This window comes from Salvelinus alpinus, chromosome 37, assembly GCF_045679555.1.
Source record: "Salvelinus alpinus chromosome 37, SLU_Salpinus.1, whole genome shotgun sequence".
Lineage (NCBI taxonomy): Eukaryota > Metazoa > Chordata > Actinopteri > Salmoniformes > Salmonidae > Salvelinus > Salvelinus alpinus.
In genome coordinates, this window is record NC_092122.1 from 13,603,279 (window position 1) to 13,620,141 (window position 16,863).

The following is a 16,863-nucleotide window of genomic DNA, read 5'->3' on the forward strand; positions in this document are numbered from 1 at the left end:
CATAAATTGTAGTATCATCTGCAAATATAGTAGCTTGAGTTTCAGCTAAGGCATAGGGAAGGTCGTTGGTATATATTAAATAAAGAAGTGGCCCAAGGCAGCTGCCCTGCGGTATTCCACAGTTTATTAACACATGAGGGGAAGAAAATGAACCATTGATATAGGTGGACTGTTTCCTGTCAGTTAGATATGACTGTACCCAATTCAATGCTACCTCCTTAAAACCATAATGCATTAATTTTGTCAAAATTATTTAATGATCCACTAAATCAAATGCTGCACTGAAATCTAAAAATAGTACACCCACAAACTTGCCATTATCCATAGCATTGAGCCACTGGTCTGTCATGTCAACCAATGCAGTGGTAGTGGAATGGTTTTTGCGATAAGCATGCTGATTGGCTGTAATCAGATCATTCTTTTCCATGTACTCTCACATTTGTCTACTCACAATACCCTCCAATATCTTACTGAGTGTAGGGAGTAGACTAATTGGTCGACTATTGGCAGGAGTAATGGGTTCTTTGCAGTCTTTCGGAATAGGACACAGTTTCGCATGCTTCCATACATTTGCAAACATCCCCTTTTCCAGTGACCAATTAAATATGTATCTCAGTGGAACTGCAATCTGGGGAGCAGCACAGCGAAGCAAAAAATTGTCCATAAGACCATAACCGGTAGATTTACCATCAGGTAATGACTTCAATAGGTTTAACACCTCCTCCACTGACACCGTTTGCAGACTAAAAGAGCAGATCTTGTTGCTCATAATATGATCATCAATCCATTGGACAATAGCTTGTTTGGAAGAATGTATGTTTACATTGTTGCTCAGTAATTACATTTTCTTTGTAAAAAAATCTGTAAAATCATTGGCAATATCAACTGGTTTTGTTATTATTCTCCCATCAACCTCCACACTAGATGGGCATGATGAGATAGATGTACCAAGTAAGCCCTTAACTGTGTTCCATACCTTTTTAGAATCATTTTTACAATCAATAAAAGCATTGTTGTAAAATAACTTTTTTTTCTTTCGATTCAATTTAACTACATAATTACGTAATGTTCTATAATTCTGTTCATCAATTTCTAAATTTTGACTTGGCTGCTAAGACTTTTGCCATATTTCTTTGAGAAAAAGCCTCACCCAGTTCATCATCAATCCATGGAGATGGACGGGCACCAACTGTACTCTTTCTTATAGGGGCATGATGGTCCATTACCTCAGTGAGCAAATCAATAAAAATTCTGTAGTGTGATTTAAATCATCCTCTAGATAAATCAGCTCCCAGGGTACAGCAGCCAAATCATTTAGAAATAGCTCATGATTAAATGTTTTAAAATGTCTTTTGACCACAATCCTAGGGGGTGTCTTTGGAACCTTGGTGTTCATGGTTATGGTCACAATATTATGGTCTGTCCAGCCCACTGGCATTGATCTGGCTTTTAAGCATTGCAATGGTATATTACAGAAAATCAGATTAATGCATGTGTCTGAACGATGACCCAACTTAATTGATGATCTAGTAGTATCATTAGAAGAAAAAGAAACGCACACCTATTTAGGCGAGGTGCTGGCTAGCGGAGTAGAAAACTTAAAAATAAAGGAGACCTGGGAGCTCAGATGCAAAAATTGAATTACCAACGTTTCGACAGCCAAGCTGTCTTCATCAGGGTATAATCCAATTATACCCTGATGACTGTCCTTTATTTTCTAGTAGTATCATTAACCATTTGTTTCAAATCACAGTTCTTGGCATATCTCATCAATTTTGTTCTATTCGAATTATTGTGATCCTTCCAATTTATATTAAAATCACCCAAGATAAATACATCTCTGTTGCTATCTGTGGCCTGGTCAAACCCAGTACATAAGTTATCCAGATAGGACACCATAGAGCTAGGAGGTCTATACACACATCCTACCAATATGGCTGCCTGGTGAGGCAGATGTACCTGAGCCCATAGTGCCTCTACTTGACATACATTAAGGTCATCCCTCCTCTTAAAAGGTATAGGATTCTGAATGTACAGTGCTCCACCCCCACCATTCCTATTCCTATCTCTTCTCAGTAGACTATATCCGTGAATGTTAATTTGCCCATCATTTACAGATGCATCCAAATGCGTTTCGGTCAAAGCAAAAATATGAATATTATTTATGTTGACCAAGTTAAAAACCTCATGTATTTTGTTAGGAAGGCTACATACATTAACCTGAGCTATATGCAGCCCTTTCCTTATCAAGTGGAGATCAATAGAGCATGTATTTGTTATAGTTGAAGTTGTCATGATACACTACAACACACAAACTCACATTTGAACATTAAATTAAAATAGCCAGGGAGTTACTCTAGAGTCCTGATACAATTGCCCGTTGAAATAAAGTTTATCCATCACCATGGAGACTCGTTGATTCAGGCAACAAGATTAGAGAGTTTAATAGTCACATGTACAGGGTTGCAGATGTAATTACAGGGTACAGTGAAATTATTGAGCTCCAGGATCCAACAATGCAGGACAAAGTGAAAAAACTATAAAAATGTAATAGAAAATAATAAAATAATAATATATACATACAGTCGTATGAAAAAGTTTGGGCACCCCTCTGAGGCTGCATAATAATTTACTCTGTCGTCACAGAAAATGATCACAGTGGCATGCCATTCATTTTCTAATAAAAGCTGAGTACTGGGGTATTCTCCAGACAAAGATTTTTAGTGTAGCAATATTAAGTTGTATGAAATTAAATCAGATGTGAAAAATAGGCTATGCAAAAATGTGGGCACCCTTGTCATTCTGTTGATTTGAATACCTGTAACTACTTAGCACTGATTCATTGGAACACACAATTGGTTTGGTGAGCTCATTAAGCCTTGAACTTCATAGACAAGTGCATCCAATCATGAAAAAAGGTATTTAAGGTGGCCAATTGCAAGTTGTTGTTCTCTTTGACTCTCCTCTGAAGAGTGGCAACATGGGGGCCTCAAAACAACTCTCAAATGACCTAAAAACAAAGATTGTTCAACATTATGGTTTAGAGGAAGGCTACAAGAAGCTATCGCAGAGATTTAAGCTGTCAGTGTCCACTGTGAGGAACATAGTGAGGAAATGGAAGACCACAGGCACAGTTCTTGTTAAGGCCAGAAGTGGCAGGCCAAGTAAAATATCGGAGAGGCAAAGGCGAAGGATGGTGAGAACGGTCAAAAAACAGCCCACAGACCACCTCCAAAGACCTACAACATCATCTTGCTGCAGATGGTGTCACTGTGCATCGTTCAACAATTCAGCGCACTTTGCACAAGGAGAAGCTGTATGGGAGAGTGATGCGGAAGAAGCCGTATGGGAGAGTGATGCGGAAGAAGCCTTTTCTGCACACACGCCACAAACAGAGTCGCTTGAGGTATGCAAACGCACATTTGGACAAGCCAGCTTCATTTTGGAATAAGGTGCTGTGGACTGATGAAACGAAGATTGAGTTATTTGGTCATAACAAATTGTCAGGGGTGCCCAAACTTTTTCATACGACTATATTACAAATGTGGCAATGTTCATTGGGGTGGGGGCAGGGTGACTCAAAATGACGTCACTAGAGAATCTCCATTGAAAGTGCTTTTTAGTCTTGGACTAGGCTTAATCTGTGTCTGAGATCCCGCCCCTTAGTTTAATAGGTAGTGCACAGTAGACCTGGAATGGTAAATAAATAGAAAAGAGAACCAGCTAGGGGCAGCAGGTAGCCTATTGGTTAGAGCGTTGGGCCAGTAACCGAAAGGTTGCTGGATCGAATCCCTGAGCCGACAAGGTAAAAATCTGTCGTTCTGCCCTTGAACAAGGCAGTTAATCCACTGTTCCCCGGTAGGCTGTCGTTGTAAATAAGAATTTGTTTTTAACTGACTTGCCTAGTTTAATTAAGGTTAAATTTAAAACAATGTTGTTCAATGTTAGAATGTTATGATGATTCCATATTCTTCAGGACAGAGAGTTCTTTAAATATGATACATTTCTATCTTAGTGTTCTGTACAGCTTTCATGTTCATTTACTCAGACCAACCCCATTCCATAGAGATATTAAGGCAACTGTTGTTTTATGATTTGATACTTGCCTGGATGACGAACAAGAAATTCGATTTTAAACCATTTCAAAACAACTGGTGGGCAATGGCTGAGTTGAACAATTGTTTTCATGTGATAAATCTAAAATTAATAGAATTTTGAGCTCCAGAGCCTCATGGTAATCTAATTGTTTTCCAGTAGGGAGTCACTCTAGAGAAAGATGGAAATAGTTTTTCTAAAAGGCCATGTGGTCTGAAGTGAACAGAAGGTCAGCTAACACCAGCAAAACCAACAGCATCAATTCACCAGAAGGAGGATGTCAGTCATTTCAGATATCATAACTGCTGCTGAAAAACGATGCTGCTACTGACGTGATGGAAACATCCATTGTCTCTATGCCAGAGGCACATCGTTAGCTGTAAATAGCGTGTGCACGCTTATGTGTGTGTAGGCCCGCCTCCAATTTGATGTGTTTTTATCTGCACTGTGCATGTCTGTACAATATGTAGCCTACAAAATAGTTGTTCTGCTTGTATCACACAGTTGCTGGTCTCAAATCTCACCTTTGCGGCCTCATTGTCAGTTCACTTGAGGTGTTGAAGGTTTCAGGTAATGACCACAACATCAGAGCATATCAGAGCCAAGCCGAGCTGTCTGTCAGTCTCCTCCTGGGCTCATTTCACCCTGTGCTCCAGCTCTCCCTGTCAGCCCGTCAAAGTGATTACTGGTCAGTGCTCTCATACTGGCTCACACAATAGATCGTATCAGGCCTCTGTATACCTCTGTGGGTAGGTGTTCTATTGATCAGGGAGGAAGTGCTCTCTGGAGACGCCAGTTTTACTTAGAGCTTCTCTGTTATAGGGCTTATTGACACTGTAATCAGGCATATATGCACTCTCTCTCTCTCCCTCATATATACTGTAGCTCTCTCTCACACACACACACACACACTCTCACACGCACCTAGAAGCAGGTCTACGTATGTGTGATAACCACATGATCAAGGTCAAATTAATAGGTACGCAAAAACAGGAATCTTGTTTGCTCCGACTTTTCTAAGACTTCAGTGGGTATACTGTATATAATGAACTCCAAAGTATTGGGATATTGGCTTTTTTATTGTTTTGGCTCTGTACTCCAGATTTGAAATGAGACAATGACTATGAGGTTAAAATACAGACTGTCAGCTTTAGTTTGAGGGTATTTTCATCCATATCAGGTGAATCGTTTTGGAAATGACAGCCCTTTTTGTGCATAGTCCCCCCATTTTAGGGGACCTAAAGTATTGGGATAATTCACTCATGTGTATTAAAGTCGTCAAAAGGTTCGTATTTTGTCCCATATTCCCAGCACGCAATGATTACATCAAGCTTGTGACTCTACAAACTTGTTGGATGCATTTACTGGTTGTTTTGGTTGCGTTTCAGATTATTTTGTGGCCAATAGAAATGAATGGTAAATAATCTATTGTGTCATTTTGGAGTCACTTTTATTGTAAATAAGAATAGAATATGCTCCTAAACACTTCTACATGAACGTGGATGATACCATGATTACGGATAGTCCTGAATGAATCATGAAAAATTATGAGTGAGAAAGTTGCAGACTCACAAATTTCATACCCCCAAGACATGCTAGCAATTACAATATCAGCATTTGGGGGGGGGTATGGTATTTGTGCATCTGTAACTTTCTCACTCAGCATTATTCACAATTCATTTCAAAATCTCTGAGCGATGGCTACTGTAAAGTCAGCAAGATTGCATTAGAAGAGTAGGCTCAAATGAAGATCCTACATCTGTAGGTGGGTTCTGCTGCTGGTATTGTGGGAGACTGCAGTTTCTCTAAAGGCTCTGTGTCACACCGGAAGTGTCTGGTGAGAGTTTACACAGATGTGACCCTTGACCTCCTCAACACTTTCAGGAGATGAGCAGGTGTCCGTTCTGTATGAAGCCTTGAGTCTGTAGTCTAGTGCCTCCTCTAAAAGATAACATTACAGAGAGAAGCTGCAGGACACCACAGCACAAACAGCCTCATTACTATGTTGTGATACAATGCCACCTCTGATAGAGTTATTTTATAGTTCTATAATAAATCATGTTATTTGACATTTTCTCTGTATGTTAGTGTTATTAGAAAACCTCATAGCCTTGGTACCTTGTATCCTGCTATCTTTGCATATAAATGAAGTATTATATGGCCCACTCCTGTAATCACAGTATTGTATTATATTGCACCCAGATACGAAGAGCACAAATCCCCAGAGGGTTGACTGTCCAAAATACTGCGATTGCGCAATCATACCCAATAGCCTGAGGAACAGATGGAGCAAGACGGAGAGGAAGAAGGAGGATAAATGCCACTCTGGTATTTGGTCCAGTTCTTTTCTCAGTTGATTGTATTGTTCATCATTGTTTTGTATTGTGCAGGGCTCATTTACCATTCTCTACACAGGGCTGGAAGCTGCAGCTTGTTTACAATATGAATGATGATGAGGGGAGAGTTTAGGAAGGTAGAGACAGGGAGATAATGAATGATAGAGAGATCCCAGCTATAATACTGTCCTCTTATTTATTTTACTAGGCAGTTAAGAACTAATTCTTATCTTCAATGATGGCCTAGGAACAGTGGGTTAACTGCCTTGTTCAGGGACAGAACAACAGATTCGTTTACCTTGTCAGCTCGGGGATTTGAACTTGCAACCTTTCGGTTACTAGCCCAATGCTCTAACCACTAGGCTACCCTGCCGCACTGCTCTGTGTGTGCGTGTGCGCGTGCGTGTGCGTGCGCAGTGTTTATAATGGCTTTCCTCCTGCTCCGCAACACTGATTGACATCTGTCTCTCGGTAACACACCCTGTCAACCTAGAGGATGTGGATACTGGAACCGATACGGGAACCGACATGGGTATGATGTGAGAGGTATTCAATCACTCCCAGAGGACATGGAACTTAGATAGAAAAATCCTTCTGTATTGTTCCAAAGCAACTAGTTTGGGCATTACACAATTTATCTGGGTATTTTAGAAGCTACCAGTCTGTATGTTACTGTCCTCCTAACCCAGCCTCAGTTCTAGCTGATCGTGTAGTTGCTAGGCTGAGCTGTGTTAGTCAGCTCTGACACAAGCTGTGAAGAAGGCCTATCCACAGGAGCCCTCCCCAGAATAGGCTTTTCACAATGAGCAGCTCGACGTCTGCTCCACACCACTCCACATCAATCAACAGGACCACTTGGACAGGCCTGAATCATAGTGATCTATTATTATAATCTTCACCTCCTTCTGGTCCTGGAGCAAAGTGGACAGTGTTTTCTGACTGTGTCATATCTGACAACCGTTCAAATCAAGCCCCTGTGGTTCCTTTGACCTCACACTCACCTTTCCCCAGCAATTATCACCCATAGAGACTGGTTTTATCTCGATATCCACAACCCTTTATCAAAGATGTCATTGGAAAACCAGCAGTGTGTCGTTCTCGTTTGACCCCCACCATTCAGTCTTCTATCTTCCATCAGCACCAGCCTTACAGAAGGCAACACAGAAAATACGTAATTTCAGCAGTTTTCTCATTTACATTTCTCAAAGCTTGCAGCATCAGATAATTTATCTAAATTCGACACTGATTAAGGGTACTTCAACACATATTCCCCTGATCCTTCCTGCTGTAATGAACAGTATGTGTACGGAAACACACACAGGGAGATAGATATTGAACCCAGGTAAATGTGTGGCTGGCTGATGGATGGGCTTCCCTGGGTGAACTACTAAAGGTTTATCTGGAGGGAGGAGTCACAGTCTGCGTCCACAAATGGCTCCCTGTTCCCTATTTTGACAAGAGCCCCATAGTATCCCAATAGGGTGTCATTTCAGACACAGTCTGTGGTACTGCTGATTTATCTGACTGCGTCCCAGTGTGTTGCTTTTTACATGAATTTACATGAATTTTTTTTTAAGAGAGAGAGAGAGAGACAGAGAGAGAGAGAGAGAGAGAGAGAGAGAGAGAAAACCCTCCTTTAAATCCTATTATTATAAATCAGTTAAAGTAGAACTCCATTACCCATACCTCCCCTCCTCATTGCTCCTCTCTGACTGGCAAAGAGCAGAGCAGATTGAAGCTGACAGCAGTGTACACAATGTAATTCCCCCTGCTCCATGTGAGTGAGGAGGCAGCTGGCTGTTGTAGGTTCCGATTGCCCTGCAGCTACAGCGAGGTCAGACGGTTTGGATGCAGATCCTCTGTCCACAACAAGCGGCATGTGTGCAGGGGTCGTGAACTGCCATACAGTCTGTGCCCTGGCCTTTTTTATCAAGTTCAAATGCAATTCACTGTTCTAGCGCTGCACTTTGGCGGAAGTGCTTCGTCTTTTGTCTGGTTTCAGGGACAGGGATGAAAGCGGCTGTAAAATAAGCCGTTTGGAGACAAAGATTATAATAATGTGTGATGTTGCGTCTGGCCTCTAGCCATGACATCCTCAGAGGCACGGTGGAGTGCTAAAGCAAACAGTAGGATTTCAGGGCTTCTGCAACAACAACAAAAGAATATATCGACCAAATACCGCAAATAAACGTTGATTATTTATTCAGTTTCAGCTGTCACAGTGGACACGTCCCTTTTGTGCCAACCGTCAAATGGCAAAAGCATGAGTACATGTAAAATTGTTTCGTTTTGCCAAATAGCTCATACAAGGCATTTATTTGATTTGTCACACTAAATATGGAGTTACCCCTATTGAATCCCCCCTGGGAGAAGGTAGCAGTCATACATCAGACATTATGCTATGCAACACCGTTATGGTTGTAAATGCATGCTGATAGGTGGTAGTCTTTATTGGCTAAGTGGTTAACTTGGAATTGGCATCCCTGCTATGAATTAGGCTAATCTTTGTCTGCATCCATCAGCGTTCATGCAGATTAGATTATATTGGCTGATATCATGGTTAGCCGTCATTCATTTCAGCCAGCAGAGATGATGACTGGATGAGTCTTAAATAGTGATTTGTGATGGTTGGTTAAACATGTACAAAGGATGTGAAGGTTCCTGTCCCTTCCTGTCCCTCCCCTAGTTGGTCTCTAGAAATAAATTAGCTGTAATTAAAGAGTATAACTTCCCATAGCCTTTCTGGTACTGAAAGTATGGAGTAGAGATTGAAATACATTTTTTATTGGCATGACATATAATATTTCAATGAGTGTTGTTAACACTGTATAACACTATTGATGAATACCAACTGTTGTTCCCCATAGGCTAGATGGCCATTGTTTCGTTTTTTTGAAATATTCAAATTGACTAGATACAGAAGCAAACTGACCCAGTTAGACAACCAGTCCAGTCAAACCACTAGACATGGCACAAAAGGTTAAGAGGAAAAACAACTTGGACGTTTATAGAATATCAATCATCAATGACCTCGTCCTTCTCTGTCTGTATCCTGTCTGTCATATTCTAGCATTCCATCTTGCATAATTTCAAGCCCTCCTCAAATACACATACATATACACACACACACACACACATATACACACACACACTGTTTCTCTGTGTTCTTCATACATATTGCAGACTGCTGATTCGGCTGATGAGTGTCTTGCTGTGACCTCCCTCGGAACACGTCCACAGTGTTCCAGTTCAAACCGGTCACTATGATGCTCACTCTCTCTCTCTTTCTCTCTCCCTCCCTCCCTTTTGTCATGGCATGTCCTCTTTTCTCTCTCTCTCTCTCTCACTCGCTCTGAGAGATTAAAGCCTAATTGCCGTGTGGGCTAATTATCTGACTGCAACAGGCTCCTCTCTCTGTCATGGCTGAAGTCACATGACTCTGCTAATGCCTGCTTTTCCATTTGGATCAAGGTCCCCAGCCCCTGGCTTCCTGTCATACAAACCATCAGGGTGTAGCCAGCGACACATCTGCTCTCTCTCTCCTCTCTTCTCTCTCTCTCCCTCCCCTCCCTGTCTCTCTCTCTTTCTACTCTCGATCTCTCCCCTGCCATCCCCTGTCTGTTTCACCCAGGTATTTTTAGGTGGCTGTCTGTCTGCTGCCGCCCATCAAAGCTTTTGACAACTGAGAGAGGGAGAGAGTGGATGAGAGAGAGCGGGGAGGGTGAGAGAGTGCAGAGAAGAGAGAAACAGGTAGGAAGAGAGTGTGGAGAGAGGGTGGAGGGTGAGAGAGTGCAGAGAAGAGAGAAACAGGTAGGAAGAGAGTGTGGAGAGAGGGTGGAGGGTGAGAGAGTGCAGAGAAGAGAGAAACAGGTAGGAAGAGAGTGTGGAGAGAGGGTGGAGGGTGAGAGAGTGCAGAGAAGAGAGAGAGAAACAGGTAGGAAGAGAGTGTGGAGAGAGGGTGGAGGGTGAGAGAGTGCAGAGAAGAGAGAAACAGGTAGGAAGAGAGTGTGGAGAGAGGGTGGAGGGATAGAGAGAAGGGTCCTCGCCTGGCTGAAGTCAGAGGGGGGCTCACCTCCGCTCTCGTCAGCCAGGCTAATTGGCTCAGTGCTGGGTTCTAATGGTAATCACTAGAACCTTCCTGAGATGTCTCCTGAATCAATTCACCATGGCCCTCCACAGTCAGAGTTAGGGCACTTTTATCAAACTTCTTAGGGAAATGTCAAGGGATCACATCGAGTGAGTGAAGGTGCCATGTCGCCTTCTGGGAGAGAACTCGGTCTAATGTTGTCGTTCTTGGATGTTATAAACAATTTAATGAGATAATTACCACCAATTAAAACCAAGCCCAGACACTTCCACTTGATGTGGAGATGGAAGTGCCCTGCTGGGTTTGTTTGCCTGGTGGTGTAATGCACTCCTCTGAGCTTCATACTGCAGTGTGGTGCTGAGAAGGGAAGGTGCTCTACATTCTGCTCCACACTGGAGCATGCGGACGCTGCAGCCCGGCTCTGACCTGACAGAGACACCTGGAGCCTCCCAATTAGACAGGCCTCACTGCGTCTGTCAGGAGAGAGGATACACAGATACACAGATACACTCACACACATTTATTCACACAAAGTTAAAAAGAGTGGGAGGCAGAGCAGATGGAGGGATATAACTGAGAAGTGGCGAGAGGGATTCTGCTTCCTCTCTTCCTCACTGTTTTTCTAGTACTCATGGCTTTCTGATATAAATAACACTTGTGCTAAAAGGGGCCACAGTCTACCACTTCCTCTCTTGTCCCCACCCTCCTCCACTCTGCTTTTCCCTTCCCTCGCTCTTGCGATTGAATGGTGGGTTGTCTTTGCCCTTTTCATGCTCACTGCTCCCTGGCTCTGGTCTAGGATGATTACCAGTGCCAGAGAGGGAGAGAGGGAGGTAGAGAGAGAGAGAGAGAGAGAGAGAGAGAGAGAAAGAGAGAGAAGCCAAAACACATTCACTCATATAACTGGCTCTTTACTGTTAAATGATTTACTGGCTCAGTTGAAGTGGAGTGGCAAACCAGGCTACATCTAAAGAAGCCCTGTGCGGTTCAATGTGTGTTTTTACACCAGGAATAGTTCTATTTTAATGACTTGAGAATAATAATGAGGACAAATGGCTTCATCATTCCTTAATAGGGGAAGGAACCCATGAGACTGATAATAAAGCATTCTTGAAATATGAACACTATTTCAGAATGACAGACAGACAAACACACATCTACACACATACTGTCTGTCTATTCAGCTGTGAGGTGACATCACTACTCTGTTGGTGCCTATCAGCTGGCTTCTGTTTGGTCTCAGAGTAGCCCCACGCACCTTGGGGACACTCCTGCTGCTTTTCTACAATTCACTTTAGCCATGTCTCCACCCGGAGCGTGATTGCTTTTGACAGTCAGTACGGAGAGCGAGGCACGGCGGGGGAGCTGTAACAATGGCTGCCTCTCTGGCATTCTGCCGTTCAGGCTCCAAGGCCATTACAATGTGATGCAGGGCTGTGAGATGACATGCAAATCATTGTGTAACCCCTGTGGCCTGTTTCCTCCATCAAATGGGGTTTCTAGCAAATGAGGTATGAATCAGAGTGAGTTCTTTTCTCTTTCCGATGAGCAGATAATTGGTTTTAGCATAAGAGGGAATTATCCCAGTAAGGTCGTAGAATTAAATGTTGCCATTCAGCAGATCTGGTCTGCATTTTGAAGGTGATGCAGAAAGGATTAGATTCAGCTCTGACTGCATTATATCTTGACAAGTATACATGTGACTGTAAATAAACTTAAGAGCCTGAGTGTGTCAGTGGCATCATCCTCTCTTGTTGTCGCCATTGTAATAAAATATTCCCCTGAATATTGCTTGTTTGTATTCAGAAGAATGGAGACACTCGTTTACAAGTCAGACACCATGGGTGAATCCCAAATGGCACCTGATTTCCTACTGTATATAGTGCACTACTTTTGACCAGAGCCTTGTGTGTGTAGGGCATAGGGTTCCATTTAGGATACAGAAGATGGTTACCTCCAGGTTCTCTCACTGCGTAGGGATTTCATATTTTCTCAGAGTGTGAATAGAATCCAGAGCACCAGACAGGCTCCAACAAATATTTAATTTCGCTCTAAATAACAGCTTGTTATCCTCCCACAATGCTCTTGTGAGAGAATTCAACTCTGAGAGGAAAGGGAAATAGATTTAGATATGAGATTTAGATATAATGTGAGAGGGTTGAGACAGATGGAAGTTAGTGATGGAGATGCTGCTGCCTTCTGTGAAAGCTGGCTTTAAATACACAGTGTAATCACACACTGACACACACACACACAGACAGTGTAAACACACGCACTTCTGATGCTCTCCGCTCCAGTCATTCTGGAGATTCTTGGAGTGCGTTCTGGGAATTTGGGAGGCAGCCATCTAATCAAGACTGTGTCAGGAGTTGACAGTGGGGCAATGAAGCCATTATCACAGGAAGCCTTTGTGTCCATAGAGGAGGACTGGGAGAGAGAGGACTGATTGAGCAGGAAGTGGGAGGATGGTGGGGGACGGACGGACACTTCATAACAGGGACTGTCGGTCTGTCTCACAGTGTGTTCTGTCAGTGTGTTGATTAGAAGAATGTGGGTGGCTGCGTGGGTGGCTGCGTGGGTGGCTGCGTGTGTGGCTGCGTGGGTGTACGCCTGCATCTTAATCTAACTTGCCTCGCTCTGTTTGTTCTGTCCTTCTGACCTCATAGCTAGTGTACTGATGGAAGGAGACGTGTGAGGGCCACACTGTGTCTCTGAGGCTCCATGTTCTCTGACAGGGTTTGACAGGCAATCCTCTCATCTACTGTAATGGGTCTTTCATCTTCTATGCAGTTACATGGCCTACCATCTTTTCTAGACATCTCGTCAGATAATGGAAATTGCAGTTGATGTTTCAGCGACAACAGTGAACGGTAGATCCATGATAAGAATCGCACTGGTTTGATAGAAAAGCAGTATGGTGTTGATATTCAACTCTTTTTGATGACGACATCAAGAGAACAGAGCAATATCATAGTCAATCAAACGTCCACTTCATTAGTCATAGACTTAGTACATTTACTTTACACCGCATTTTAAACCTAGTAAATCCCCGTTTATCCCAGTGTTGTCAAAATACTGTGACAATATTCATGTCTTTCAACTTGTCTCCCAACGGTCCCCAAAGCACCAACAATGCCAAGCAGCTGGTGGCAAACAGAGGACAGCCTCTTCAACTAACTATCCAAACAAGCTCATTTCAACATCTTCTATCTGCCAAGTCTCATCCAAAATGCATTTAGCCACCATTAGCCACCATTAGCCACCACCACTAAGAGTCAAAGTGACACAATACAAGCAATAGAGTGTGATCTAATGGGACTTTCAGACAGCCACTGACCATTGTCGTATTCATAAGGCAGCAAACAGAAGAAAAAAGACTGTAAGAGGGAGGGACTATCGGAACTTGTTCAATAAGAGCAGGGCACACTGTAGTAAAACATTCTACAACAGAAAACAAACATTTTCCCTTGCAAAACATTTTGCTACGGTGACTTAATGAATACAACTCATTTAAGTGACAGTACCACCAATAACAGAATAAGAACATTGACAGTCACTCACCAGATCTTTGGAGGTGCCCAGTCTCTTGAGCCCATCCAGGGGCAGCAGGTCGGCTGAGTCTTTGTGTGTGAACTGGGTGGCCTGCTTCAGACGCCTCTGCTGGCCTAGGATGGCTTTATCCCGAATAGCCAGATCACCCTTCTTCGACTCACTCATGGTCAGTCAGTCCAACCAGTCAGTCAACCAGTCAGTCAGTGCAGTACAGCTAGCTAGAGTGTAGAGCAGAGCTGCTACGTTCAGCGTACCTCTGTCTGATGTAGCCTGGTTTGGAACAGCAGTAGCAGCAGTAGCAGCAGAAGCAGCACAGAAGCAGCACAGAAGGGTATGAGTGTTTAAGGCAGAGCAGCACAGCCCAGTGCCCTGTACTGTAAAGTCTCTCCTTTTCACTTCCAAGAGATAGATCGCAGAGAGTAGATGATACTGTTGATTACTCCTGTTTTAGTTGTTCTCTTCCAGAACAAATGTCTTCCTTCAACTTTACGTTGTCCGTCTTCAAACTGTTCCACCTTCAAACTGTGACCTCCCTCACTGTGATGGTGAGGTTGTTTTGAGGGGCTAGTCCTTGGCATCTATTTGTGTTCTGTGTTGCTGTCAGTGTCCAGAAATGATTAGTGTGCTGATGGTCCTGTTATGTAGACATGTCTCTCTTCAGGCTGGGCTGTGTGTGTGTCCCCTCTGTCAGTGCAGTCTGTCCTTGCAGCGCTGCAGGAGCAAACTGTGCCCCTCTCTTTCTCTGCTGTCTCTCTCCCTTTTTCTGCTCTCGCTCTCTCTCTGCTCTTTCTCTCTCTCTCTCTCTACTCTCTCTCTCACACCTCTCTCTGCTTTCTCTCTACTCTCTCTCTGCTCTCTCCTCTATCTCTCTCTGCTCTCTCCCTCTCCTCTCTCCTCTCTCTCTCTCTCTCTCTCTGTTCTCTCTGTCTGCTCTCTCCTCTCGCTCTCTCTCTCCCTCTCCTCTCTCCTCTCTCTCTCCTCTCTCTCTGCTCTCTCTCTGCTCGCTCGTTCTCCTCGCTTTCTTTCTGTCTCCTCTCTCTCTCCTCTCTCTCTCTCTCTGTGTGTGATTCTGTCTCTTCCTCTCATTGCTGCTCTCTGGAGGAGTATATACCCACCCCCTGTCCCTCCCCTCAAGCCCTCTTTCCATCACACACTCTGAGACACACACACACACACACATAAATATATATACACACACACACACACACATCTCGCCTAGTTTCAAAACACGACACCCACATGTTCTCGGTTAATGCCCCGTAGTGAGGGGAAACACTTTGAAGTAGAAAAGCAACTAGCTACCTTCTTATTACCTCCCTACCCTCCACACACAGATCTGGAATACCTTTCTGTCCTGGCTGACATACTGAACATGCTGATTCATGCTGCTATAGAACATCAGAGATGATCACATCAGACGCTTACTACCTGAATAAATACATAAAGATCAGATTCTCTCCCCTTGGATTTATTTGAGCCTTTCCCCTGAATGTCCTTCAGCCGTGCACCGAGCCACATCTAAAGCACATCAGAGATGTAACATGTTATAATGCAGTCAACCAATAGAGATTCTAACTCCTGTACAGTAGTAGTTCTATGTGATGGATAACACATTGAGGGATCCACACTGTCAGCTATATGTGTATTTTGCTGAGTTCTAACCAGTTGTCATTTAGTTCCCCTGGGTTTTCAGTGGTTCCGGCACCTATGCTACGGTTGTGTCTGTGATTGGTGTCTGTGATTAGTGTGATTGGTGTGTGTGATTGGTGTGGTTGCTCCAGCATTGATCTCCACTCAATCAAGCCCCATGAATAAATGAACAGGCTTCAGCATGAGATTCACAAACCCCTTCAGTTCAGACCCCCCTCATTTATACACATAACCTCATGTATATATAATTATCAAAAGGGGGAAAATCAATCCCTCAATGAGCATCGGTGTAATAGAACCTATTAAAATGGTAATATATATTTTGCAAGGCTTTTGACCTTGGGCTAAGCAGGTTAAGTCATAAACAACATTTCTCTGGTGTTGCAAGAATGCATGTAGCCTAACACAATACATGTACATTTCCTCATGCCTCATACATGTTTCATGTACTCAATATTTACATGTCAAACACAGTATAATGTCCTTAAAATGTCCCCCTGCACAGAATATTGTTTTCACACATGTAATTAACCTGTTTACCGGTGTTTATTTATGAGACTGTTGGACTTCCCAAGGTGATTGATTGGAAATGGACTGTATTGAAAATCTAAATACTCAGACAGGGATATACTGCCACCTTCTGGTGATATTTTTCTTTAACCCTGGTGGATCGTTACATGGGGTTTTTGTCGAAGATGTGCACTCTCACACACCACAACTTGCATAGCTGACATAAAAAAGGTTGTATTTTAGCCTTGGCGCCAGTCTGTTCTTGCTCTCTTGCCAACTCCTTATGGAATTGTCTACAATGCCAAAAAGCATAAACAAATCTGAGACCAGGCTACTTTTGTTTATGTAGTTTAAGAGAAATGTAATCTAAATGGATGTGTTTGGTGGGGGTTGCAAAGTGCTTTTAGCATTGATTTGCAGCTGTGTAAAATAGTAAACATAGTTGCACAAATGTTGTAGATTAAAATCTCAAAGGAAGCAGACAAATTCCAGATGTTTTAATGGCCACTATTTTAGAATTCTACTAATGTGCAGGGCCATTCCAATAGAATTCAGAATGATTTCGAAATGATTGTTTCCATAGAGACATTACAAACCAAGAGTGTATAAAAAGTATTGTTTTAATTCAAATAA

General features: G+C 42.9%; 1 protein-coding gene across 1 annotated transcript in view; it reads right to left on the reverse strand.

Moving 5' to 3' along the window:
* The window catches only part of nrip2 (nuclear receptor interacting protein 2), a 30,407-nt gene extending 15,278 nt beyond the window's left edge, over positions 1 to 15,129 (reverse strand). Inside the window, exon 1 of the mRNA XM_071386044.1 lies at positions 14,080 to 15,129. Within this exon, the coding sequence (XP_071242145.1) occupies positions 14,080 to 14,235 (156 nt within the window). The 5' untranslated portion in view covers positions 14,236 to 15,129. The remainder of the gene's footprint in view (positions 1 to 14,079) is intronic.
* Positions 15,130 to 16,863: the final 1,734 nt, after the last annotated feature.